This window comes from Canis lupus, chromosome 5 (assembly GCF_048164855.1).
Source record: "Canis lupus baileyi chromosome 5, mCanLup2.hap1, whole genome shotgun sequence".
Classification (NCBI taxonomy): Eukaryota; Metazoa; Chordata; class Mammalia; order Carnivora; family Canidae; genus Canis; species Canis lupus.
The window spans coordinates 8,348,205-8,375,178 of NC_132842.1; the positions used below are offsets into that span (position 1 = coordinate 8,348,205).

At 36.1% G+C, this 26,974-nt stretch overlaps 1 protein-coding gene across 1 annotated transcript in view; it reads left to right on the plus strand.

Moving 5' to 3' along the window:
- C5H10orf67 (chromosome 5 C10orf67 homolog) overlaps positions 1-26,974 on the plus strand; it is a 194,214-nt gene that overhangs the window by 158,112 nt on the left and 9,128 nt on the right. The window contains exons 15-17 of the mRNA XM_072825143.1: positions 1,684-1,771; positions 13,124-13,204; positions 13,501-13,558. Of these exons, the coding sequence (XP_072681244.1) occupies positions 1,684-1,771; positions 13,124-13,204; positions 13,501-13,558 (227 nt within the window). The remainder of the gene's footprint in view (positions 1-1,683; positions 1,772-13,123; positions 13,205-13,500; positions 13,559-26,974) is intronic.

Below are 26,974 nucleotides of genomic sequence, written 5' to 3' on the forward strand. Positions count from 1 at the left end.
TCACACACAGAATAGTTATTGTAAACAACTTTATTGACATATAGTTTACATACCACTCTTTTAAAGGGCGGTTTTTAATGTATTCACAGAGTTGAACAACAATTACTACTCTCTAAATCAGGGCATTTTCATCCACCCAAAAAAGAACTACATATCCATTAGCAGTTGCGCTGTATCCCCCCTTCCCCCAATCCCTGGCAACCACTGATCTACTTCCTATCCCTATGTGTTTGCCTGTTCTGGACATTTCATATACATGGAATCATACCATATGTGACCTTTTGTGACTGGCTTCTTTCACTTGGCATAATGTTTTCAAGTTTATCTGTGTTGTAGAAATGTATCAGTATTTCATTACTATTAGTTGCCAAATAAGATTCCACTGCATGGATAGGCTACATTTTGTTTACCCATTCTTCAGAGTTTCAACATTTTACTTATTTCCACTTTGGGGCTACTATATATACTGCTGCTATTAATAGTCATGTACAAGTTTTGGTGTGAATATGTGTTTTCAATTCTCCTAGGCATACACCTATGGAAGGAAGAAATTACTAGGTCATATATAATTCTATGTTTAACATTTTGAAGAACTGTAAAACTGCTTTCCAAAGTGGCTGCACCATTTTACAATTATACAGACAATGGATGAGGATTCCCATTTCTCTATATACTATCCAACATTTGTGATTGTCTGTCTTTTTGTCTAGTCACCCTAGGCAGTGGTACCTTGCTGCAGTTTCCATCCATGAGACACACCCAGTCTCTTCTAAGACCCCTCCGTGTGACTGAATACTGTGACTTATTTTGTTCCTTCCTCATGGCTAGTCAAAGGTTGTCCAGCATAATTTCAGCTTTGTCTCCAGAACATGCTTTTCAGAGAATGAATCTCCTACTTTGCATCATTTGCAATCTGGATAGGTGGAGAATTTCCCCAATTTTTAACATATATGTTGTGTTTCATTACATTATAATCATTATTTTTGATGCTCAATTTCTCAAATCTTAAGTCAATGGGAGCCCTCTCAGGGTTGACTAGTGTGTTCTTTTGTCATGATCCTTGATGGTTTCCTTAATAATAAAGTGTCCCAGGCTCAACTTTTATTATGGACATTTATTGCCTTAGATCTAGAAGCAGCCATTTCTGAAAGATGCCCAGGTTTATTTTAGGGGGAAATATTTTTAAAACTACAGTTTGAGGAGCACCTGAGTGCCTCAGTCCATTAAGCATCTGACTTTGGGTCAGGTCATGGTCTCAGGGTCCTGGGATCAAGCCAGATGTCTGGCTCCCTGCTCAGTGGGGAACCTGCTTCTCCCTCTGCCTGTGCCATTGCCTGCCTCTCTCTCTCTCTCTCTCTCTCATGAATAAAGAAATAAAATCTTAAAAAAAAAAATAAAAATGAAAAAGTAAGGGCGCCTGGCTGGCTCAGTCTAGATCATGTGACTCTTGATCTCAGCGTTGTAAGTTCAAGCCCCATGTTGGATGTGGAAATTGCTTAAAATAAAACCTTTAAAAAATAACTAAGAATGAAAGAAGTAACAAATTCATACTACTATTTAAAATTTTTTACTTGTATTCCTTTCACAATGAAAATTGTGGTACCTAACCACAGGAATGTAATATTAATCTGCTTTATCCTATGATTTCTATACATTTGAATTTCACTGTTTCTTTTATTTCAGCTTTCATGTCCTTAAAAATGAGATGTTTACTAGGCACACATTATTTCGTCAGTTTGCAGTACTTGCTGATACATCCTTCAATTATATTGTAAGTACATATAATGTTTAGACACTGTCTCTTTGATGATATTTGTACATTTCTTTCTGTTCTTATTTCACATTCATTGAACCCCTATCCTTACAGACTCTGGAGATAGTACACAACAGTCATTCTGCTAGATACTAAGGATGTAAGACCGAGTGCCTGAACCCAAAGAGCTCAGTCTGATATGAGATATAAATATGTAAACAAATTCTTTCAATGCAATATGGTTGAACTATAATAGAGACAAGCAAAAAATTCATAGAAGGGGTGAACCTAGCTGGAAAGCATTTGTCAGTCTGACTACTTCTGGGTGTGGATGTAATGTAAGGAAATATCCAAAGCTCAAGGTCCAAGTATCCAGTCACTTCCAAAAGGGAAAAAGGAGGTAAAAGAATCTTTTCCTAGTACCAAGTCATTTATTTTTCATACTAGAAGTCACTTGTAGATGAAGCCCAATTTTAAAATAGACTATTTCTTAACCTATTTAATTAATTTTTTATTTGGGAGCTATGATTGTAAAACTAAATGATGTCCAGTGTAGAAATGTATCCAGTAAATTTCAAATAGTAAGAAAATTAGTGTGTTGTAAATGCTATTGAGCACCTGTCATGATGCTAAGTATTCTGGGGCAAATCAGGTTTGTGGGAAAGAGCATGAGAAACACAAAATACAGACTCTTGCTTTAGGAGGTGTCCAATCTAAAATCACTCTTAAAATTTTTTTCAACCTTTTTTACTTTAAGATTTTATTTTCTAAATTTAAGTTGCTGCAGGACGTGAAAGAACTAAGAATGTTGGCAAGATAGCATTAAATTATTTCTGATTTTTTACTAAATTTACCTGGTAATCGGAAACTTTTTGAGCTTTTAATAATTGACTCCTCTGAAATGTCCCCAGACTGGTCTACATAGATAAGAATATATAGTCTCTCTTTTTTTTTTTCCTCCTTTTGGTTTTTCCTCTTTCAACTGAAGGTTACAGTTTCAATTGGAGTAATCCTCATTTCAGATATTTAATCAGCTGGACAAATAAAATATTGGTGGGCCCATGAGAATGATGTGCTAACTCAAAAATCGGGCTTTATTTTAGGATTACCTGACATAATGGTCTGGTCCAAATGTGAATTGGTGAGGTTTTATGAAACGGAATTCTAAAATCTCAAAGTTACACCGGTCCAGGCCCATTAACAGATCCAGTCCTTTTCTTGAGAAAAATCTCTGTCCTGCCCTCAATCTACCTTCTTGTGGAGGAGGGCTAGTGCTCCATCCAGCCTAGAATATGTCCATGTGCCATTACTTTTCTGGGATTCCAGGCTCATGATCCTTATCTGTATGTCCATACAGCATACAGGCACTCAAGACACTCATCAGAGTGGATAGCAAATATTGAAGAAAAATAGACAGGGGCTGGGAGAAAGAGGAGGGAAAGAGAGAGTGATGAGTGAATGAGTTTTGGGTAACTAACATTTTTCCTTGGTTCCCTACACAGTATAGCCACTCATCCACTTCACAAATATTTATTTAGTGTCAACATGTACCAAGCACCATGCTCCGTGCCGGGAATGAGATAGTGCACATGACAAATAGAGCTCCTTCCTTTATAGACTATAAATGTCATGAGAGCACAGACTAGTCTCTCTTGTAAACTGTTTAACTCACAGAGATTAGAATAGCACCTGACTTCCCAAGTAGAGAACATAGGTATTAATAAGGAAATATCAAACTTTAAATTACATAATTGAATAAATGCTATGAAAGAAAATGTTTAGTATTTCCTATCGATGTATACATACGGGCAAGCTCACAAATATTAAGTGTATCGTTTGAAGTGTTTGCCCTGTGTAGCAATCACCTAAATGAAAGGATAGGACATTGCCATCCTCCCTAAAAGCTCCCTGGTGTCCCTTTCCAGACAATACACTAGTCACATCTGTTCGCCAGACAAAAACTACTGATTTCTATCACTGCAAATTAGTTTTGCCTGTTCTTAAGACATGTATAGATGGAATCACAGAGTAAGTATTCTTTTATGTCTGTCTTGTTTTACTCAGCATAGTGCTTTTAAAATTGATCCAGGTTATTGTGTGTATCCCTAGCAATTGTTTCTTTGTATTGCTGAGCAACATTCTATTGTATGAAGAAGCAATAATTTGTTTATCTGTTCTTCTCTTGATGGACTCCTGGGCTGTTTCTAGTTAGAGGCTGTTTCAGGGAGGGGAGGAGAAGGTGCTACAAACATTCTTATGCTAGTAATTTCTGGAAATATATTTTTGTAACTTTCAGGTAGGACTGGAGTAGCTGGGACGTGGGGATATGTATTTTTGAGTTTATATTCCAGAGTATACCACCAGCAATATTTGAGAATTCCTGTGCTCCATATCTTCCCCAACTTGATCCTGTCAGTTTTTAAAGTTGAGCCATCCTAAAATCATGTCTCACTGAAGTTTTAACTTGCATTCCCTAGTAATTAATGATGTTGATATTTTTTGATGAGCTTATTGGCTAATTTTAGATCTTTTTTCTTAAAGGGACTATTCAGATCTTTTAAAATAATTGTGGCACATGACTTAAAATTTACCATCTGAACCATTTTTAAGTGTGCAGGTTAATAATGTTAAGTACATTCACATTGTTATGAAACCAATCTCCAGAACCCATTTTATTTCACAAAGATGAAACTCTGGGGTGCCTGGGAGGCTCAGTCGGTTAATCGTCCAACTCTTGATTTCAGCTCAGGTCCTGATCTCAGCATTGTGAGATGGAGCCTCATGGCGGTCTCTGCACTCAGTGGGGAGTCTGCTTGAGACTCTCTCTTTCCCTCTTCCACTGCCCCTCCCCCGTCTAAAATAAACAAATAAATCTTTTAAAATAAATAAATAAAATGAAACTTCATATCCATTAAACATTAACTCCCCATTACCCCTTACTCCCATTTTTGTTTGTTTTTAATTCTTATTGCATTATAGCATTTTGTTATATATTCTGGATACAAGTCTTTTGTCATATACATGTTGCAAATATTTATTCTCACTCTGTAGTTTGTCCTTCCATTTTCAGAACAGTGCCTTTCAAAGGTCAGAAATTTAAAAAAAATTTAGAAATTTTTAATTTTAATGAAGATCAATTTAGCTCTTTTTTTTCCTGTGGCAGATTATGTTTTCTGCGGCCTTCACTGTATCTCATATTCTGCACTCTCTCTCTCTCAAATAAATAAATATTTTTAACAAATCATGATTTCTACACTTCTTTAGTTCTTTATTTTGATTTATTTCTTATAAACTGGACCATGTCTTATAGTGTCTTTCTTTTTTTTGTGAAAGGAACATTATCTTTGCTGCTATGCCTTGCCCTGACTGAAGCCAGTTTAGTATTTGCTTTTTGCTCATTACTTTGGCTTATTTTCCTCCAGTGGATATTTATAAGCTATTTTCATTAAACCTGGAATAGATGCAAAAATTCTCAGCAAAATATTAGCAAACTAAATTCAGTAATTAACAGGATCATTCACCATGATCAGTGGGATTTATGCCAGGAATGCCAGGATGGCATAACATCCTCAAATCAATCAATGTGATACATCACAAGGATAAACCTCATAAGACCATCTCAATAGATGCAGAAAAAAGCATTCCTTTTTGAGAATCAGTAATGATTTTTGATAAAAACTCTCAACAAAGCAGGTATAGAGGGAATGTACCTCAAAATAATAAAAGGCATATATGATAAGCCTACAGCTAACATATTCAATGATGAAAAAGCTGAAAGCTTTTTCACTAAGATTAGGAACAAGACCAGTATGTCCACTCTTCCCATTTTATTCAACATAGTATTGGAAGTCCTAGCCAGGGCAATAGGCAAGAAAAAGAAATAAAGGACAAACAAATTGTAAAGGAAAAAGTAAAACTCTAGTTGCAGATGGCTTGATATTGTATATGGAAAACCCTAAAAACTCCATTAAAAAAACTGTTAAAACTAATAAAAATTGCAGGATACAAAATCAGTACACAAAAATCTGTTATGCTACCTTATTGTAATGATCAGAAAGAGAAATTAAGAAAACAATCCTATTTACAATTGCATCAAAAAGAATAAAATATTTAGGACTAAATCTGACCAAGGATATGGAAGACCTGCATATTGCAAACTGCAAGATATCAGTGAAATAAATTGATGGAGATATAAATAAATGGAAAGATATTCCATATTCACAGACTGGAAGAATAAATATCATAAAAATGTCCATACTTCCAAAAGAAATATACAGATTCAATGCTATTGCTAACAAAATTCCAATGGTATTTTTCACATAAATAGAACAAGCAATCCTCTTATTTGTATGTCACTACAAAAGACCCCACATAGCCAAAGAAAAAGAAGAAAAGTAGAAAGCATTATGCTCCTTGATTTCAAACTACCGTACAAGACCATAGTAATTAAAACAGTATGGTATTGGCATAAAAACAGACCCATAAATCAATAAAACAGGATAGAGAGCCCAGAAATAAACCCATGCATAGGTGGTAAATTAATTTATGACAGAGGAGTATATATATATACAATGGGGAATGGACAGTCTCTTCAATAAATGGTATTGGCAAATTGAATAGCCACATGCCAAAGGATGAAACTGGACCACTATCCTACACCATACACAAAAATTAACTTGAAATACATTAAACACTTGAACATAAGACCTGAAACCATAAAATTCCTAGAAGAAAAGATATGTGTTAAGCTCTTTGACATAGTTCTTGGCCATGACTTTTTGGATCTGACCCCAAAAGCAAAAGCAACAAAAACAAAAATAAATAAGTGGGACTACTTGGGATGAATAGATAGATAGATAGATAGATAGATAGATAGATAGATAGAAATATTGTTCTGCCCTGAAAGAGAATGAAAATTACCATTTGCAATAACGTGGATGGACCTTAAGTCCTTAAGGTGCCTTAAGGGCATCATGCTAAGTGAAATAAGTCAGACAGAGAAAGACAAATATCATGTGATCTCTCTTATATGTAGAGAATATAGACAAACGAATACCAAGCTTAGAGATACAGAGGACAGACTTGTGGTTGCAAGAGCCAGGGGGTGGAGGGTGGGAGAAATGAATGAACTGTTTTGATTTTTTTAAGTTTAAATAAATTGAATTTTAAAAATATTATGTTACACTGTATTGTAACTAAATGTAAAATATAATTTTAAAATTTAAATTTAATTAAATTTTTTTTAATTTTTTTATTTATTTATGAGTCATAGAGAGAGAGAGAGTGAGGCAGAGACATAGGCAGAGGGAGAAGGAGGCTCCATGCACCGGGAGCCTGACGTGGGATTCGATCCCGGGTCTCCAGGATCGCGCCCTGGGCCAAAGGCAGGCGCCAAATCGCTGCGCCACCCAGGGATCCCAAAATTTAATTAAATTTTAATAAAATTTAAAATAAAAACTTTAAACAAGTTTATTATGAATGAAAAAATTAAGGAATTCTTTATACAATTTGGAAACTAACCCTTTGTCAATTATATGCATTGCAAAATGTCTTCTTTCAGTTTTGGATGGTATTTTGTTATCTTTTCATAAATAAATGCTCTTAATCTTGATGTTAATTTAATTACTAATACTTTCCTTTTTGCCTTCACATTGTTTCTACCTTGTTTAAGAATACCTTACCTAACCTTTTGTCACAAATATATTCTTTATGATTTTTAAATATTTTCCTTTGCCTTTCATGTTTAGAGGCTTAATCCCTCTAGAATTGATAGTGTATAGGAAGGTAGAGTCTGATTTCATCTTCTTTTAATACGGAAAATCAACTGAACTAGCATCATTTATTAAAAAGTCCATCTTTTCCCTGGATACCTAATTCTACCTGTTATGTATATTATATTAAGGGTTCATATATGTAACAGCCTGTTTCCGTCTCTCTAATCTGTTCTACTGTTCCATTTGTCTATTCTTGTACTAATATGACACAAATTTAATATATCTACCTTTATTATGTCTTTTTATGATAAGGCAAATACCCTTACCTTGGTGTTGATCTTTGCATTTCCATATAAAGTTTAGAATCAAATTGTTAATATTCACAGAAAAAAGCAGAAACATAAAAAACAAAAAAATTAAATTGGGATTTTGATTAGAAGTTCATTAAATCACATCAATTTGGCTACAGTTGACATCTTTACAGTACTGAGTCTTCTAATCCATAAGCATGCTATTTCTTTTGTCTAGATTTGATTTCAGTAGAGTTTTATAATTTTCTCCACAGTTTAATAAAATTGTTGTTTAATTTAATATTAGGTACCTAATATTTTTATGCTACTCTATTCTAATGGGTGAGTTGCATATTTCTTCATGTAATTTGTATCAATGTTGCTTTATATAATTTGAAGATGTGTTATTAGATGCTTACTACTTTAGAATTATTATGTCCCCTCTGATAAATTGAACATTTTACTGTTATTTTATGACCCTCTTTATCTCTACAAATGCTTTTTGCCTTGAAGTCTGTTTGGCTTTACATTACTATAGCTGCCTACCTTTTTGTAGGTTCTTATTTTCATGTGTTTTTTTTCTGTTCTATCACTTTCAATCCTTTATATGCTTATGCTTTAGTTGTGACTCTTTTAAGCAGTACATAGCTAGTGTTAGAATTTGTTCTTAATCCAGATTGACAAATTTCTGTCTTCTAACTGGAGCATTTTTTTCTATTTAAATGTATTGTGGTCATTAATTCATTTGCGCTTATTTCTATCTTATTTTGTATTTTGTATTTGTCCTTCTTTTCTATGTTTTTCTCTTTCTTGCATTCTTGTGAATTGGCTAATTTGTTCTCATATGTCCTTTAGAAAGTTATAAACTTTATCAGGAAAACCCAAGGTTTTATACCTTTATCATCCTCCTGAACAGTAAGATTTCTTTAAGCAATTAAATTGAAATCACCATCCACTGTCAGTCTATTAGGCTGTGATGTCATATATTTTAGTTCTATCTGGTTTCCTTTATCCCCACAGCATATTATTATTATAGGTTTACTTGGTTAATGTTTGAGTTTACTTATATATTTACCACTTTCTTTATTCACAACTCCTTCTTGCATCCCAGACCTTTCATCTCCCGACCTCTTTCCTTATGTGTGAAGTGCATTCATTAGAATTTCCTTTGTGGGGATTTGCTGGTGGGTAACACTCTTCAGTTTTTATTTCATGAAAAAAAATGTCTATTTCTGCTGTTGTTGAAAGATATTTTTGCTAAGTATAAAGTTTTGGGTTGATGGTACTTTCTCTTTGCACATGGAGTGTATCATTCCATTCTCTCTTAGTTTCCGTTGTTAGTAGGGAATTTTTCTCTTTTTTTACTGTGGTTTCCTTAATGTTAATTGCCTTTTTGTCTCTAACCACTTTTAAAACTCTTTTTCTTTAATGTTCTGCAATTTTACCATGATGTGTCTAGTTGTAGATTTCTTTTGTTTATTCTGCTTGAAATTCATTGTACTTCTTGAAAGTGAAGATTGGTTTCATTTGTTAGTTCTGAAAAGTTTTCAGTCACTATTGATATTTTGCCTTAGCCCTACTATTTCTTTTGAAACTATACTTTGTCCTTCTGTCCTCTATAGTCCATATTTTTCTTTTATATTTGGCCCAACTTTGTCTCTGAGCTGCATTCTAAATAGTATATTCCATTCTATCTTTAACTTTATTAAGTATTTTTCAAATATGTCTTTTTTTGTTAAAATTGTCACCCAGGGCAGGCCCGGTGGTGCAGCGGTTTAGCGCCGCTAGCAGCCCAGGGCCTGATCCTGGAGACCCTGGATCGAGTCCCGCGTCGGGCTCCAGGCATGGAGCCTACTTCTCCCTCTGCCTGTGTCTCTGCCTCTCTCACTCTCTCTGCATCCCTATGAATAAATAAATAAAATCTTTTTAAAAAATAAATAAAAATAAAATTGTCACCCAAATTTTAATTTCACTTTTTATATTTATTATTTTTAAGCAATGCACAAATAAATTTTGTTTGGTTCTTTTTTCAAATATGTTTACTATTTATTCATCATCAAGCTTTGTTTTTCATTTCTTAAAATATATTATACACACCCATTTTATATACTATGACTGAAAATTCCTGTATCTGAGGATTAGAGGGTCTAATTCCACTATCTTTTGTTTCTACTGCAGCCACTCATGATGTATGTAAAGATTTTTGATGATTTTGATGATGAGCTGTTCACTTTTCCTTTACAAAAAAAATTGAAGCCTGAACTGAAGAGGAATTCTTACATAAAAGATTTTAATGTGCTTCTGTCCATTGCCATGAGCACCATCACTATAGAAGTATATTAAACTAAATGCTTTTAGCTTATGGTGTTTTAGACCACAGGTGAATTCAGCTTATAGACAACATGGACTAGTTATTGATTAGGAATTCTCAGGAGAGATTTTTTCTTCTTTAACTAAGGGCCCAACCTTGGACATTTTCCTTGCAAACTGCTTGGGAGAGCCTTACTTGAAGTTGCAATTAACCCTTACTGTGGTTATAGTCTTGTTGTCCCAAATGTATAGCGGGGTAGACATTTGTTACTACACGTTAGGTGGGTCTTGGGCTCCAGAGTCATAGGACCCTTTGACAACTCGTGCATTCATTCATTAAGTTTGATGAATACCTTCAAAGTGAATGGTAGCTCCAGGATGGAAGGACTTAGGATGGAAGACTTAGGTTTCCATCTTCCCTTAGTCTTAGACATGCATATTCTTGATTTTTTTTCATCAGCTTTTGTCTACATTTAAGAGTATTAAAAGAGGAAGTCTTATTTGGATTTAAACATTCCCCTTGTGTTTTAATCACCAGTCATCTTTCCATAACATATCCATAATTCCTTTCCATTTTATCTTACCTTATTCTTTTCCAGAGACTTCTGCCTATATTTCCTAGAGGCCATTTATTCTTGTACTCTTCTTTGGGGCTCAAAATCTCCATGAAGTTTTCCTCTAGATCTCATAATACACCTATTTAAAACTATGTACTTCTTCTGATTCCAGGATACTATTTAAATGATTCTATAGTTTTTTTTCATAGTCCCTGTTTTATTTATTCTTTTCTCATCCTTGACAGGATGAGACATATTGAAACCTAATATTATCAACTGCATTCTCTTGTGTATTGCTTAAATATGTCTTTCATACTTACAATTGGAAGGCAGATTGTATATGCACAGCACCTATTTCTGATCCAAATTTTACCATGATTTTACCATTTTCAGTCCTGCCATGGAGGTTACACTTCCTCCTACACTCACTACTTGAACATATGAAATGACGAAGGACATTAAAAACTTAAATTCCTAGAAGTCATACATTTAACACTGGCTTCTTTTACCATTTTCATGAAAGAGTTGAAGGTACTGAGGGAAGGACCCATATGGCTATCTGGGAGAAGAATTTTCTAGGCAAGGAAAAGGCCATTGGAAGACTCTAATATGGAAATGTGCCTTACATGCTTGGAAAGCAAAATATCCAATGTGCCTGGAGCAAAGTGAAGGAGAGAAAGCAAAGAGAGAAAATACCAGAGGAGAGATCCCTGGGTGGCTCAGCGGTTTAGCGCCTGCCTTCCGCCCAGGGCGTGATCCCGGAGTCCCGCATCAGGCTCCCTGCATGGAACCTGCTTCTCCCTCTGCCTGTGCCTCTGCTTCTCTCTCTCTCTCTGTGTCTCTCATAAATAAATAAAAATCTTTAAAAAAAAAAAGGAGAGAAAATACCAAAAATGTGGTCAAAGGAATCATAGGCCTTTGATTTTTTTAACCCTGTAAAATTGGGACCCTTTCAGAGCTTTGAGCAGAGGAATAAGATGATCTCACTTAACATTTTAAAAGTACAATTCTAGCATCTACAGAGGGCTTAGGGAGAAAGAAGCAGGTTAGGAAGCTATGAAGTGATACTGGTAATATGATAGTACAGCTTGGATTGCCTTTGAAGAGGAAAGAGACAAAATGAGGCAGATACATGCCTGCAGTATACGTAGTACTATGTACTGTACGGTACTAGATTTTTAGGTGTACATAGCAGAATGGATGGATCCTGAAAACATAATACTTAGTAAAAATACTTAGTGCTTAGCAAAAGAAGTGGGAACACACAAGGAATACTGTGCTTCACTTTGAATCTAAGATGTGCTTAACATTGGTTCAAGGTTTTATGTCTCTAAAAGAGAAAAGTGCTGCCAATTATACTGTAACACTCCATCTATTACAGGATGCCACCCAATTTTAGGGATATTAAATACCAGAAGGCTTTGCCTTAGAATCAACAAAATAGGATAGCACATAACACCCCTAGCATAAATTAAAAAGCATGCACAAAAGTATGTATTTTTGCAAGAACATATCCAAATAAAAGATACACATAAAATATTTAAATTGTTTCTTTGGGGTGGTAACAAAGAGTGGGAGTGGCTATGGAAAATAGAAAAATACACACAAACAGCCCCGTGTGCATGCATGTATATATCACACAATTCAAGAGAGAAGCCCTGAATAGGGAAAACTTGGTATAAATCGCCACTATTCATCCATGGACCTGAGAGCTCTTTTTGATTTAACATGCTTAGTGTACCTTTCATCCTTTTCACCTGCACATGTTTGTTGTTGTAGTTTACTTTGCAATATATGATACTGGGAACAATTCTGCTTGCATGCTACTGCTCCTGACCTCCTGGAAGATATACTTTTGGCTTTTCACCATTCAGTTCCCAGGAATTAGGATCAATCCTGCCACAGCTTCCTGGAGCAAGGAGGTGATAGGGATACAACCCTGTGATACCTGGTCAGTTACAAGTTGTAAATCCCAAATGGAGTAGAGATCTCCCTTCCAAGTACTAACCAGGCCCGACCCTGCTTAGCTTCCGAGATCAGACGAGATCGGGCGCATTCAGGGTGGTATGGCCGTAGACTGGAGTAGAGATCATCAAAAGGAAAGAGAGTCAAGGGACAGAAGATAACTATACTTGGGGTAAGCAGAGCATAATGAGGAAACTAGTCAAATCTCTAAGTTATACATCTGAAATTAATGTAAGACTGTATGTCAATTGTACTCAAATTTTAAAAAAAGAAAAGAAAAAAAAGGAAGTAGAGTCAGAACAGCCATTGAAGAAAACATTTTCTGAATTTTCTATCAAAGTAGCCCAAATGAGGAAGAGGTCCATCTATTCCATGGATTTCAAGGAAATGATTTCCCCAGCCCTATTTAAGCAAATAAATTAAGAGCTTAGTTTTCATGTCTTGGTTAATTAAGGACTGAAGAACATCCTACATCCATTTGATTTGATAATACTTCCTCTTGATAACAAAATCCATACCTTCTATGCCTTTCAGAAATTGAAGCCTTTATTCGTGCAGTCTAAATTGAACTCGATGACAGGTTCTACATCTTCTGGAAGTGATCATACACCTTTGGTAGGTAGATTATTTTTTCTTTCTTTCTTTTTTTTTTATTTTAAAAATTTTTATTTACTTATGATAGGCACACAGTGAGAGAGAGAGAGGCAGAGACACAGGCAGAGAGAGAAGTAGGCTCCATGCACCGGGAGCCCCATGTGGGATTCGATTCTGGATCTCCAGGATCACGCCCTGGGCCAAAGGCAGGCGCTAAACCGCTGCGCCACCCAGGGATCCCTATTTTTTCTTTCTTAAACATTTAATTAGTTGCTATTATTCAACCTCAATAATGAAACTTTTTGGTTTACCTGCAGATAGATAAGGACCTGGATGCAGTCAGTGATCAGACATTTTCCCCCTCTTTATCAAAAGGTAAGAATCTTTATTGTTGGGGAAAAAGGCTTACACACAGAAGGGGTACTTGGTCTAGATTGACCTCTCCTCATATTTGTTATCCTGAGGCATTTGGAATTCTAGGTGAATGCATGGCTTTTTTTCAGACAGTTTATAAAACTAATATGTAGGTGTGCTGAATAAAAGAATGCTAATATGCATTTCTGAATATTGGCGCCTGCTAATTGAAAATGAATTTAATCATATTTCAAAACTAGAAACTATCTCAATTGGGATCCTTTTCTATTTTATTAGTCAAACTGCCAACAATCCTGAAACTCCTGTTGAATTCCCATTTGTCCATTTTAATAACTAGAAGAAAAATTTGACTATTGCTCACATATTTTATCTGCCATCGGTCCTTACAGGGCTTTAAACTGGATTCTTTTGGAAATGAAAGTATGTTTTGTCCATAAGCTTCTATAAATCTTCAGGAGATAGCCATGCTTCCTTTTCTCCATTAAACAAGTTAGATGAACAAAATATATGATATTATTAGTGTGGTTTTTTTTTTAAGATTATTTATTTACTTATTCATGGGAGACACACACACACAGAGGCAGAGACACAGGCAGAGGGAGAAGCAGGCCCCATCCAGGAAGCCCAACGTGGGACTCGATCCCGGGTCTCCAGGATCACGCCCTGGGCTGAAGGTGGCGCTAAATCGCTAAGCCACAAGGACTGCCCTGATATTATTAGTTTGAATTCTTATTAATGATGATAGCCAGAGTCAGTAATTTCTGTTTTTCATATCTGGGAATTTTTAAAGGTAGAATTTTACAATAAATATTTACGCAAGTGAGAAGTATGTGATAAGAGTTTAAATCCTTGGGATGCTTAGGTGGCTCAGCAGTTGAGCGCCTGCCTTCGGCTTAAGGTGTGATCGTGGGTCCAGGAATCGAGTCCCACATCTGGCTCTCCGCAGGAAGCCTGCTTCTCCCTCTGCCCATGTGTCTGCCTCCCTTTCTGTGTCTCTAATGAATAAATAAATAAATCTTTTAAAAAAAAGAGTTTAAATCCTGGGCCCTAATTTTAAATTCTACTTTTTAGAAAAAGTTTGTATTTATCTATTTGAGACAGAGAAGAAAGAGAGAGAGGGAGCATGAGTGAGGGGAGGGGCAAAGGCAGAGGGAGAAGCAGACTCCCCCCTGAGCAGGAAGCCTGATGTAGGGCTCAATCCCAGGACCCCAAGATCATGACCTGAGCCAAAGGCAGACACTTAACCAACTGAGCCAGCCAGACACCTGTAAACTCTACTTTTTGAAAACTATTCTACTTCAGCAGAGAGGAACCTTTCTTCTGGGCTTCCATGCAACAGAGAGGCTTTTTCTGTAGTGCTCACATTATAGGTAATATCTATTCTGAAGGTGCCTGCCCCAGGTACAGAGAAATCTTCCAACAATCATAGGGCTGCCATTTAGAAAATAGTAATGCCCAGACTCTATAACACAGTGCCAGATTGCAGAGTGGCTACCTTTTAATGGTATCAACAATTAAATAAGGTTAGAGAAAGAAGACTAGATCTGTTGAGTTATTGGAAATTCTACTTACACAGGTAAGTTACTTCTAAAACATCGTAATGAATTAAGAGAAGAGAGACTCTCATGATTTCTCATAAAAATCTAGATTGTTGAATTTGGAACCTGTGGCTGGCCTGACATTTTAATTACAGAGTTTCATTAACAGCAGCATCCCATACCCCAAAAGATTCAATTGAGGATTTTGCATCCAAAATTGATTGCCCACAGGCAACCAAACTGTTTTTCAAATGTCCATTTGAAATGGTACACATGAACCTTGGTGGCCACCTGGAGTAAAAGGCAGCCCCAGCTGAAACAAACGTCATTTCTTTGCCTCCACCCTGAAAATGCAAAAGATAGAGTTATTTCTACCTTATCTACTGAAAATCCTCCTATGATTCATTAGTCTGCTCCTTTGCCGTACTAGGTAAAGTCAAATGTAAATGCTTTTTTATGATCCATAATCCTGCAGTACTCCACAAAGATCTATTATTCTGAATATTAATCTGCATTGCAGAGGAGATGTATATGACAATGGTCACACCACATGCCTTGGGACAAAACTCTGAAATTTCTTTACTAAATCTCTGATACAACTTTGATATGTCATGTTGTTCTCCTTAAAGATAATGTGGGGAAATAATCCAGTGAACAGAATTTTCTGGTTAAGTTCCAGTTAATCCAAAATTTACTAGAAATAAATTTTCTATTTGTAATGAATAGAAATGAATACATGAATGCCAGGAGGAAAGCTGAATTACAATTTGCTAAGTCGAGGAGTAACTGACTTTCATTAGCACACAGATTATGGCTACTGGATGATATTCACACTAGACATCCAAAGGGCCAAAGTGTCTTCATAAAACAGGTCATTCCAAGTTTTTCAGATCCTTCAGTTGCTTGAGTACCCCCTTCGGGACCCTAGGAAATAGTTTGATTCATTATTACTATTTTAAAGCACTAATTCACAAGTACATTATCAAAGAGGTGTTTAGCCACATGGTTAGTATGTACCTGGTTTATAGACAAATAATTATTTTCTATAGCATGAGGTATTACTGTAACCTATCTGGTGATGGACCCTGAATCAAACTCTTTAAAGTCACCCTTGTATTGAGTTCCCTTTTTTAGACTATGTAAATAGAATATTAATATTTTAAATACTTACTGAATATTTAGCCTCCCTGTCAACAGGATCCTCAGTGTTACACCAAAGAACCTAAGAGTTTCCTCAGTTATACTTTCACACTACAAGGTTCTTCTAAAATTTAGGTATAGTTAACATTTAGTGGACTTAGGTACTATTGTAAATGTCTTTCATGTTTTAGCTTTAATCCTCACAAAACCCTAGGAGGTTGGCACTCTTGCCTTCCCCCAGTCAACCTACAGAGATAGAGAGTTTACTAGACAGAGTTGACTAGGCTACCAGAGTTATACCACAAATAGGTGATGCCGCTGGATTCAAGCCCAGACAGAGTGGCTTCAGGGCCCTGGCTTGTCACCATTTAATTATATTGACTTGTCTCAAGTCAATGCATGACCAATCGCCCCATTCTCCACCACATGCAATGGGAATATATGAGATATAGCAGAGAGGCCATGGAGGCTGACAGACTTCACTTCTCATCCTAGCTCCAACCACTTACTTACTGACATCATCTCAGGTCCCTCTGCTGTGGAAAATGGGAATGGTGACCCCACCTCATAGCTTTGTGATGAGGATTATGTTATGTGCCTAGCTAACCCCTATTTCTCTGAGCTATTGATCATGCTTTCCCCAAGTCCCCCAAATGAAGTCTGCAAACCTATCACTTAGCCCACCACACCAGGGTCCTAATGTCCTCAGCAGTAGACTGGCCTAATGATTTAAAAGAACCAGTCTCTCCTCTGGTTCTTCAATAATTATTTTTCTACCAACATAAGCATAAGAATTAAATTGATCATTAGTATCAAAATATACAGTAGGTATTTTTTTATTTATGATAGTCACAGAGAGAGAGAGAGAGAGGCAGAGACATAGACAGAGGGAGAAGCAGGCTCCATGCACCGGGACCCCGATGTAGGATTCGATCCTGGGTCTCCAGGATCATGCCCTGGGCCAAAGGCAGGCACTAAACCGCTGCGCCACCCAGGGATCCCTATACAGTAGGTATTTTGAAAACAGTGAAATAAAACATAAAGTATAGTTTAAAACAATGTTATATCAGGTGATCCATCTTTTCTAAGCAGATTGAAAATGACTTTTTGTTATTTTGCAAGTTTTAATCCAAAAATTCTAGAGGGAACGACAGATTCACTAATGAAATGTAGAAAAAGAGATAAATAGCTTAAAAAGAGAGAGAGATAAATATATCCTTGTTAATATAAGGGAATAAAAAATGAGGTATGATACGATCTGCAAAATTTCAAAGCAGTTTTTACGCAGTAGTAATGATCCCAAGAGAACCCAGGTAACATTATTAATTTGTTTGCTACTTAACTGTGATAAAATTTGGGATCTGAGCTACCCATTGTGTACTGTGCACTGCCACAGATTTTATGTACTCAAGAAGACCTTTCTCACAGTCCAGTAATTAGGTGCTATTGACATTGTAATCTTTGGAAATGTTCTTAATGAGCCCCAAAGACACGAATCTCATAGATAAAACCTCAAAGTAACACTGACCCTTTAAGTGGCTTTGTCAGTAAGAGAAAGCTCAAACATAAATATCTGAAGCACAGAAGAAACCCAAATTTAAACGTAGATTACATTGTTTTGTTCATTCTCTGAGATTTTTGGGGAAGAAACATTGAAGAGGTGATTTTAAAGGCTTTTAAAGACTAGTGTAACAATCGTAATATATTTGAAATAAGTAAAAAAGCTTTTTTTTCACCCTTTGAAGCTCCGGACTTGAAAAGTGGTTTTTTTTTTTAAGTGTGTTTCCCACCAACTTGTAAAAATAAATACTGACAGTGGAGTTCAGTTGTCCCTGTTTTTAATGCAAAAATAATTTTTAAAATCACTTAGAAATTGCAACTTAAAAGATAAAAAGTAAAAGAAATTTCAGGAATAGTGTAGGCATTATTTTACAAATTATTTCTAGATTTTAACTATAATTAATATAATTTAGTACAGTTTTCAAATTTATATTCAAATGCACATTTTATAATATTGCCACGTTTTCTACGTATGAGTATAAGCAATATATAACATTATTTAGCATGTAATTGATGCCTATTAAAAATGTTAGAAGAAAGCATTAATCCATAAATATGAGTTAAGTACCAGGACTAAGCTAATTTACTAAACATAATATATTAAGGGGTCTGTAAGTGTTAAGATATCACGGCCACCAACTTCTCTACTATTTCCCTATTGTCAGGGAAATTACCAAATACCTATTACCAATTACCTATTATTCAAACAGTGTATTTTTAATTTATAGATGACATCCTTGCCTTTGAGATTTGGGCTGATTCTCAACTACCTATCCTCGTGAATTTTTCTGATTCTTCCTACCTATATTCTAGAGATTATTTTCTCCTTGAGTCATGGAATTTAGGGTATTACATGGTAATGAAGGCCTGGAAGGTCAGTGGTACATCTCTTAAAACAACTTTCCAAATACAATGAATTCTCAGTGACATAGAAAAGAGTCAGGACACCTGGGTGGCTCAGCAGATGAGCATCTGCCTTCAGCTCAGGGCGCGATCCTGGTCCTGGCATCGAATCCTGCACCGGGCTCCCTACAGGGAACCTGCTTTTCTCTCTGCCTATGTCTCAGCCTCTGTGTGTCTCTCATGAAGAAATAAAATCTTTAAGAAAAGAGTCAAAATGACCAGTTGGGTTAGAGAATTAACCACAAAAATCAGAAGTTCTCTATCTAACTAGGACTCTGTCCATGGGTCAGAGAGATTAAAAAATGAAAAAAAGAAAATGAAAGGTAATCTCTCCTTTGAAAACACAGTGTCAATCTTTGACATAAGTAAGCAGGCAAATGACTGTGAATTTGTGAGATCATAAAAATTGAGTAGAAAAGAGGGTTAAGACATATGTGTATTTTAAGAAGTACTTTATTAATTTGATATCAGGACTGTCTTAGGGTAATTTAAGTCTAGTGATGCTTTTAAGTATATGCGGGTAATGTTTCATTTAATAAATGCCACTAAACACATTGCTAATTATGCCCCAAACTGATTCTTAGAGCTCTTCAAGGCATAAAACACGAGACAAGAATGCATTCTTTTTTTAAAAAAAAGATTTTATTTATTCATGAGAGACACAGAGAGGCAGAGACATAGGCAGAGGAAGAAGCAGGCTCCCCACGGGGAGCCGATGCAGGATTTGATCCTAGGACCCTGGGATCACCACCTGCGCCAAAGGCAGACACTCAACCACTGAGCCAGCCTGGTGGCCCCAAGAATGCATTCGGGGGTGCTTCATTGTTCATTTGTCAGACCACGAGGCGAGTCCAGCCAGCCTCTCCAGATCCCAAACCTTCCCTGCCTAGTTGCTGCCCTGTTAGTTAAGAGGCCTTCTAAACCATGTAAGCCTTTATGGGGATAACAAAATACTGAGAAAGGGTTTAATTAGGACAGAGATGGTGGGTATTACTTTTTAAACTTAGGAATGGTTCTATTGCAGAACATGTTTAATTTAATTTAATTTGACATGTTTTCGAAGTGTTGTAACATACAGTGTGTAGATTCATGCAAATCTGTGGGCATATCATGTGCGCCCTTAAGGAGATAGACACGACATCTTTGAATGCGAAAGATACCACGTGAATATTATGTTCAACCGGAGGAACCCAAGTTTGGAAACTGAGGGAATAAATTAAAAGCAGGTATTTGCATTAGTGTATCAGAGTATCAGTGGACTCCAGTCTTCAGCTGAGTATGTTCCTGGCAAGCACAACTTCTTTAATGTCGGTTTCCCATCTTAAAAGAAACAAGCACATAGAAAAAAGTAGGCCGTGGAAAAAAGTGAGTTGTCCGCAATTAAATTCTACACAGTGTAAGATAGAGGTTACAAAAAATTATAAAATAATCTTATGATTTGTGTTTTCCTCTCAGTAGGAATGAATTGAGGAAAGATCCAATTTCTCCATACACATATTTAATGCAGAAACTATTTTGATTTTTATTGTGTTATAATTCAAATACTGAGAAAACAGGATTACATTACACTTGGCTCTGTTAGATTTTGCCATGTTTGATTCATAGAAGAAATAAAACAGTGAAGGTTGAGTTGAAGCTCCCTGACAGTATTTCTTCTCTTCCCTCCCCAGAGGAAACCACTGCCCTGATTCTGTGTATTTTATAATATCTCTGCATATCTGTTTTTGCATATTTTATAATATTTCTGCATATATATGCTATATATAGTTATTTTGCATATTCTAGAATATTTCTGCATATATATATGACCATATATATAGACCATATAGTCGTTTGACATATATAATCACCTTGTATATTTTATAATATTTCTGCATATATATGACTATATATATCATCATTTGACATGTTTTCAATGATTATATAAATGATAGTGGAATGTATAGATTCTTTTTTCCCTATGAATGTTATATTTTTAAAATCTAATTACAGTATTGTGCTATAACTTGGTTCATTTATTTTACCTGTTGTATAGTATATTCCATTGTATGATAGTCTACAATACATTCATTTTCCTGCTAATGGGAATTTAGAAGATTTTCAATTTGTTGTCATTGTAAACACCACTGCTATAAACATCCCTGTACATTTTCATAGTCATAAGGCTGAGACAGTAAATTCCTAGAAACGGGATTGCTTAGCTGAAGAGTATATACATCTTTAACTTTATGTGATACTGTCAAATTGTGCTACTCAATGGTTATGCTAGTTTATACTTATGTGAGAGGTTTCTGGGTTTGCATTGTTCTGTATTCTTACCCTTGAGATTGTCAACTTTTTAATTTTTCTGCTCTAATGGATGTGAAATTATCTCCCATTTTTTAATTTGAAATTCCCTGGTAACCAGAGAGAATATTTTTGTTTGTTTATTTACCATTTTGGCTTCCTCTTCTGTGAATTTCTTGCTTTTAGTAGTTGACTATTTTTATATTATTTGGTTGTTTTTCCTTTTTAAAATTCATTAGTGGGAGTCTTTTTTTTTTTTTTTTTTTTTTATTCATGAGAGACACAGAGAGAGAGAGAGAGGCAGAGACACCGGCAGAGGGAGAAGCAGGCTCCATGCAGGGAGCCTGATGCGGGGCTCGATTCCAGGTCTCCAGGACCACGCCCTAAACCGCTGAGCCACCTGGGCTGCCCCATTAGTGGGAGTCTTTTTTTTTTCTTAAATAATAAATTTATTTTTTATTGGTGTTCAATTTGCCAACATACAGAACAACACCCAGTGCTCATCCCATCAAGTGACCCCTCAGTGCCCACCACCCAGTCACCCCCACCCCCCGCCCTGCTCCCCTTCCACTACCCCTAGTTCGTTTCCCAGAGTTAGGAGTCTTCATGTTCTGTCTCCCTTTCTGATATTTCCTACCCATTTCTTCTCCCTTCCCTTCCATTCCCTTTCACTATTATTTATATTCCCCAAATGAATGAGATCATATCATGTTTGTCCTTCTCCCATTGACTTACTTCACTCAGCATCATACCCTCCAGTTCCATCCACGTTGGAGCAAATGGTGGGTATTGGTCATTTCTAATGGCTGAGGAATATTCCATTGTATACATAAACCACATCTTCTTTATCCATTCATCTTTCGATGGACACCGAGGCTCCTTCCACAGTTTGGCTATTGTGGACATTGCTGCTAGAAACATCGGGGTGCAGGTGTCCCGGAGTCTTTATAAATTCTGGCTATTAGCCCTTTGTCAGTCACATGTTTCACAAATATCTTGTCACTGTCTATAGCGTGTCTTTCAACTTTACTTTTGATGTTTTTTGTCCAACCAAAATATTTTTTAATTTTATGTGATTTTATTTTTCAATCTTTTAATTTATGAATTGTTCTTTATTATCTATTTTAGATTAACTTTCTTAGTCTAAATGTATAAAGTTAGCCCTACATAGTCTTCTAAAAATATTACCAATTTGTTTTTCACTCTTAGATGCTTTAAAGCAGCAGAATTTATTTTTGTAGATGAAATTATTTTGGACCCCAATTTCTTTATTCCAACAGAATAGCAGATTACCCTATCAGCATTATCTGGCTCCCCAACCCCATGATTTGTAATGCTGCCTCTGACAAGTTTCCCTGCAAGTAGGGGAACTTTCTAGGCTCTCCATTCTGTGCAGTTGAATTATTTGTCCTTTTTGTTCTAATACCAAAGGGTTTTTTGAAAAGATTTTATTTATTTATTTGAGAGACAGTGCATGAGCAGAGGTGAGAAGTAGAGAGAGAAAGAGAAGCAGACTCCCAGCTAAGCAGGGAGCCACACGTGAGACTCAATCCCAGGACTCTGAGATCATGACCTGAGCCTAAGGTAGACGCTTAACCAACTGAGCCACCCAGGTGCCACAATACCAGAGTTTTAATAACCTTGGCTTTAATATAAAACTTGATATGTGGTTCAACAATTCCCTCTATCTTGTTCTTCAAAATTGTCCCAGCCTTTCTTGTTTTTTTACTTTTTCCTATGAATTTTGGGTTTACCATTTCAAGATCCATGAAAAAACTCTTGATAGTTTGATTTCTTTGATGTATTCTAAATGTTTATCACTGTTGAGTCTTGGATTCTGTATTTTCATCCTGCTTCCAGCAAACTTGCTGAACTCTACTGATTCTAATAGCTAGTCTGAAAGTCTCATCACTTATTTAGACAATCATATCATCTATAATATTTAAAGTATGTCTTCCAATCTTTATATACCACTTATTTTTTCTTTTCTTTTTCCCAAAAGATTTTATTTATTTATGAGAGAGAGAGGCAGAGACACAGGCAGAGGGAGGAGCAGGCTCCATGCAGGGAACCTGACATGGGACTCCATCCCAGGACTCCAGGATAATGCCCTGAGCGGAAAGCAGACACTTAACTGCTGAGCCACCCCAGGTGTCCCTGTTTTTACTTTTCTTATTGCACTGGCTAGGATTGTCACTATGATGCTGAACAGAGCAGTCAGTGGTACTCTTGTTTCTCTCTTAATAGGAAATCCTGAAGTGTCACCACGGCAATACCATTAATTATATTCTCTATGCTGTACTTTTATCTCTGTGACTTATTCTTTCCATAACTGGAAGCCAGGACTTGCCACTCCCCTTCACCCATTTTACTAATTTCCTCACCTTCCTCACCTCTAGCAACCATCAGTTTGTTCTTTGTATTTATAGGTCTCTCTGCTTTTTGTTTGTTTATTCCTTTATTTTGGTTTTTAGATTCCACATGTAAGTGAAATAATTTTGTCTTTATCTGCCTTATTTCACTTACCATAATGCCTTCTAGGCATTTTGTTGTCACAAAAGGCAAGATCTCATTCTTTTTTGTGACTGAGTAATATTCCATTGTGTTTATACACCACATCTTCTTTATCCATCCATCAACGGATGCTTGGGTTGCTTCCATATCTTGGGTATCTAAATAATGCTGTGATAAACATAGGGGTGCATATATCTTTTTGAATTAGTACTTTTATTTTCTTTGGAAAATACCCAGTAGTGTTTTCATTTTCTTTGGTAAATACCCAGTAGTGGAATTACTGGATCATATGGTAGCTGTATTCTTAATATTTTGAGGAGCCTCCATACTGTTTTCCGTAGTGGCTTCACCAACGATTTCTATGAACTGTGTACCAGGTTCCTTTTTCTCTACATCCTCACCAATATTTGTTATTTCTAGTCATTTTGATTTTAGCCATTCTGACATATGTGAGATGGTATCTCATTGTAGTTTTGATTGAAGATTAGTGTAGTTGAACATATTTTCACGTGTCAGTTGGCCATCTGTATGTCTTCTTTGGAAAAATGTGTACTCAGTTTCTCTGCCCATTTTTAATCAGATTATTTGGGGTTTTTTTAGTGTTGAATTGTGTAAGTTCTTTATGTATTTTGGATATTAACCCCTTATTGGATTTATCATTTGAATGGGAGAAGGGAAATACCTTCTCCCATTCAGTAGGTTGCCTTTGTATTCATTAATGGTTTCCTTCACTATGCAAAAGCTTTTTATTTTGGTATAGTCCCTGTAGTTTATTTTTGCTCATTCCCCTTGCCTTAGGGAGACATATCTAGAAAAATGTTGCTATGGTTGGTGTCAAAAAATTATAAGCTCTATTTATTTTGTTTTAATGTATACATTTATGTATATGTGTATGTTTTGTATATGTTTGTTAAAAATTATTAACACTGCAATAATTTGTTTAGTGAAGGCCTATTGAGGGTAAATTCCGTTTTTCTTAATTTTCACCTCACTCTTGATGGTAGTTGAATGAGATATGAAATTTTCAGTTGTTTTTTCCTTCACTCTTTGCTATTTATACCATTGCCTTTGGGTCTCTGCTCAGGGTTATGTGGAGTCTGTTGTCAATTCGTCAATCATTTGTGATCATTTTATATTTTCTTCTTGGTAGCATTTATTTATTTATTTTTAAAGATTTATTTATTTATTTGAGAGAGAAAGAGATTGGGGGGAGGGGCAGAGAATAAGGGAGAGACACTGAAGTAGACTCTGTGCCGAGTGAGGAGCTTGACACACAGGGCTCAATCTCACAACCCTGAGATCGTGACTTGAGCTGAAACCAAGGATCAGACGCTTAACTGACTGAGCCACATGGGTGCCCTTTTTTGGTAGCTTTTAAAGTTTAGTCTTTACTCTTCATGATCTGTCATTTTACTACAGTATACTTAATGGTGCATTTATATTTACCAGTATTCAGAGTACAATTTGTATCTGATGATTAGTATCTTACTGTATGTCTAGAAATTTCTCAACTACCATCTTTTCAAAGATTGCTTATGCAACCTTCTCTACATTATTTTCTTTGAAAGTACCTATCTCTTCTCTATGGATCTAATCTAAATACCTTAATTTTTATGTTTCTTTCTCGATTGTACATATGAGTGGATTCCTCAATAGTCTAATAATTTGCTAATTTTCTCTTCAGCTGTGCCCAATTTGTCCTACGTTTTACTAATTTTAGTGACTTTTTAAATTGGTTCTTTTTCATAGCCACTAGTTCTTATTTTATTCTGGCCTGTTTTGTATCATACATTTTTAATGGATATTATTAATTATTTCTTTGGTATACACACATATTTCAAAGTTTTTGTAAGACTATTTTGCACACTAAAATTTATCTGGAGTGAATTCATAGTCTCATAGCTTATCTTGCTGTTGTCTTTACAAGCACTTTGTGTATTTTGGAACTTTGGTTTTCAGGCTCAATTTCTTTCTCTCTTTGTCTCTCTTCTTTTTTTTCTTTCTTTCTCTCCACTCCCCACCCCCCACTCCCCGCCCCCCCACACACACACCCAGTAGAATTCTGTGAATGCTTACACCTGGGCCAGTCCCACTCCCAATCCACAGCTAGTCCTTCTAATTTTCAGGGTTGCTTGTTCCATTTGGGTCTTGAAGCCTCCAAGCCTTCAGATGGCTTGGCTCTGTTCCTCTGTGTGAGGTAAGTTTTTGCCTTTGAGACTCCTTAGTCCCATGGCTTTCTGTAATGTCATAGCCCTAGATTAGAAACTATTTTTCCTTTTTTTTTTTTTCTTTCAGTTTCCTTTAATTCAAGCTACTGCCTTAAGAAGTAAGTTTCTTCTTTAAGCCAACATGGAACACATTTGACTTCTGTTACCAAAAAAAGAGCTTTATTCCTGATTGTCAGTGTGAATTCCTGCTGCTAGATCCAATGGGCCTGTGCCTTCCACTGATGTGTTAATTTCCTAGGTTTGTGGTAACAAAGTACCGCAAACTGGATGATTTCAACCACAGCAATGTATTGTCTCACAGTTCGGCGGCCAGAAGTTTAAAAGTGAGCTGTTGGCAGGGGTGGCTTCTTCTGACAGCTGTGAGAGGGAACCTGTTCCATGCTACTTTCTGAGCTTCTGGTAGCCTGGAGCGTTCCTTGGCTTATAAATGGCATTTTTGCTGTGTCTTCGCATTGTCTCCCCTCTGTGGGTGTTTTCATCTGTGTCCAAATTTCTCTTTATAAGGACACTGACATAGTGCATTAGGGTCCACCCTGATGATTTCACCTTAACTTATCATCTCCACAGACCCTATTTTCCTTATGTGTGACCATAAGGTCACATTCACAGGTCCCAGGAGTTAGGACTCTAACACCTTTCAGAGAGACAATCCCATCCATGACAACCTGATTCATTGCTTTACATTCTTTACCAGAGAAATGTTTATTTTATTTGCCCAGTAAGTCTTTTCAGTTTTTCCTTTAAAATTTTATCTACCATGTCCATGTGGTGTTGTAAATTATGGACTCACTATGCCATTTTACTCCCTTCTCCCCTCGCCAAAAAAGTCCTAAATGTTCAAACCACTATTCTTCATGTTTCTTTCATTTTATTTCAGCCTATATATATAATCCATTCTGAGAACAATTTGCCTTGTAAATAATGGCCACAGTCATCACTGTCTTATGCATCGAAAGTGTGAATTAAATATCTATCATTTTTAACATTTTATTTATTTTATTTTATTTTCATCATAATAAGTGTACGCTTTAGATCCCATCCCCTATTTCACCCATTCCCCCACCAACCTCCCCTCTGGTAACCATCTATTTGTTCTCTATAGTTGAGTCTATTTCTTGGTTTGTCTTTTTTTTTCCCCTTTGTTCCTTTGTTTTGTTTCTTAAATTCCACATATGAGGGATACCTGGCTGGTTCAGTATGTAGATCCTGAACATGTGACTCTTGATCTTAGGGTCAGGAGTTTGGCC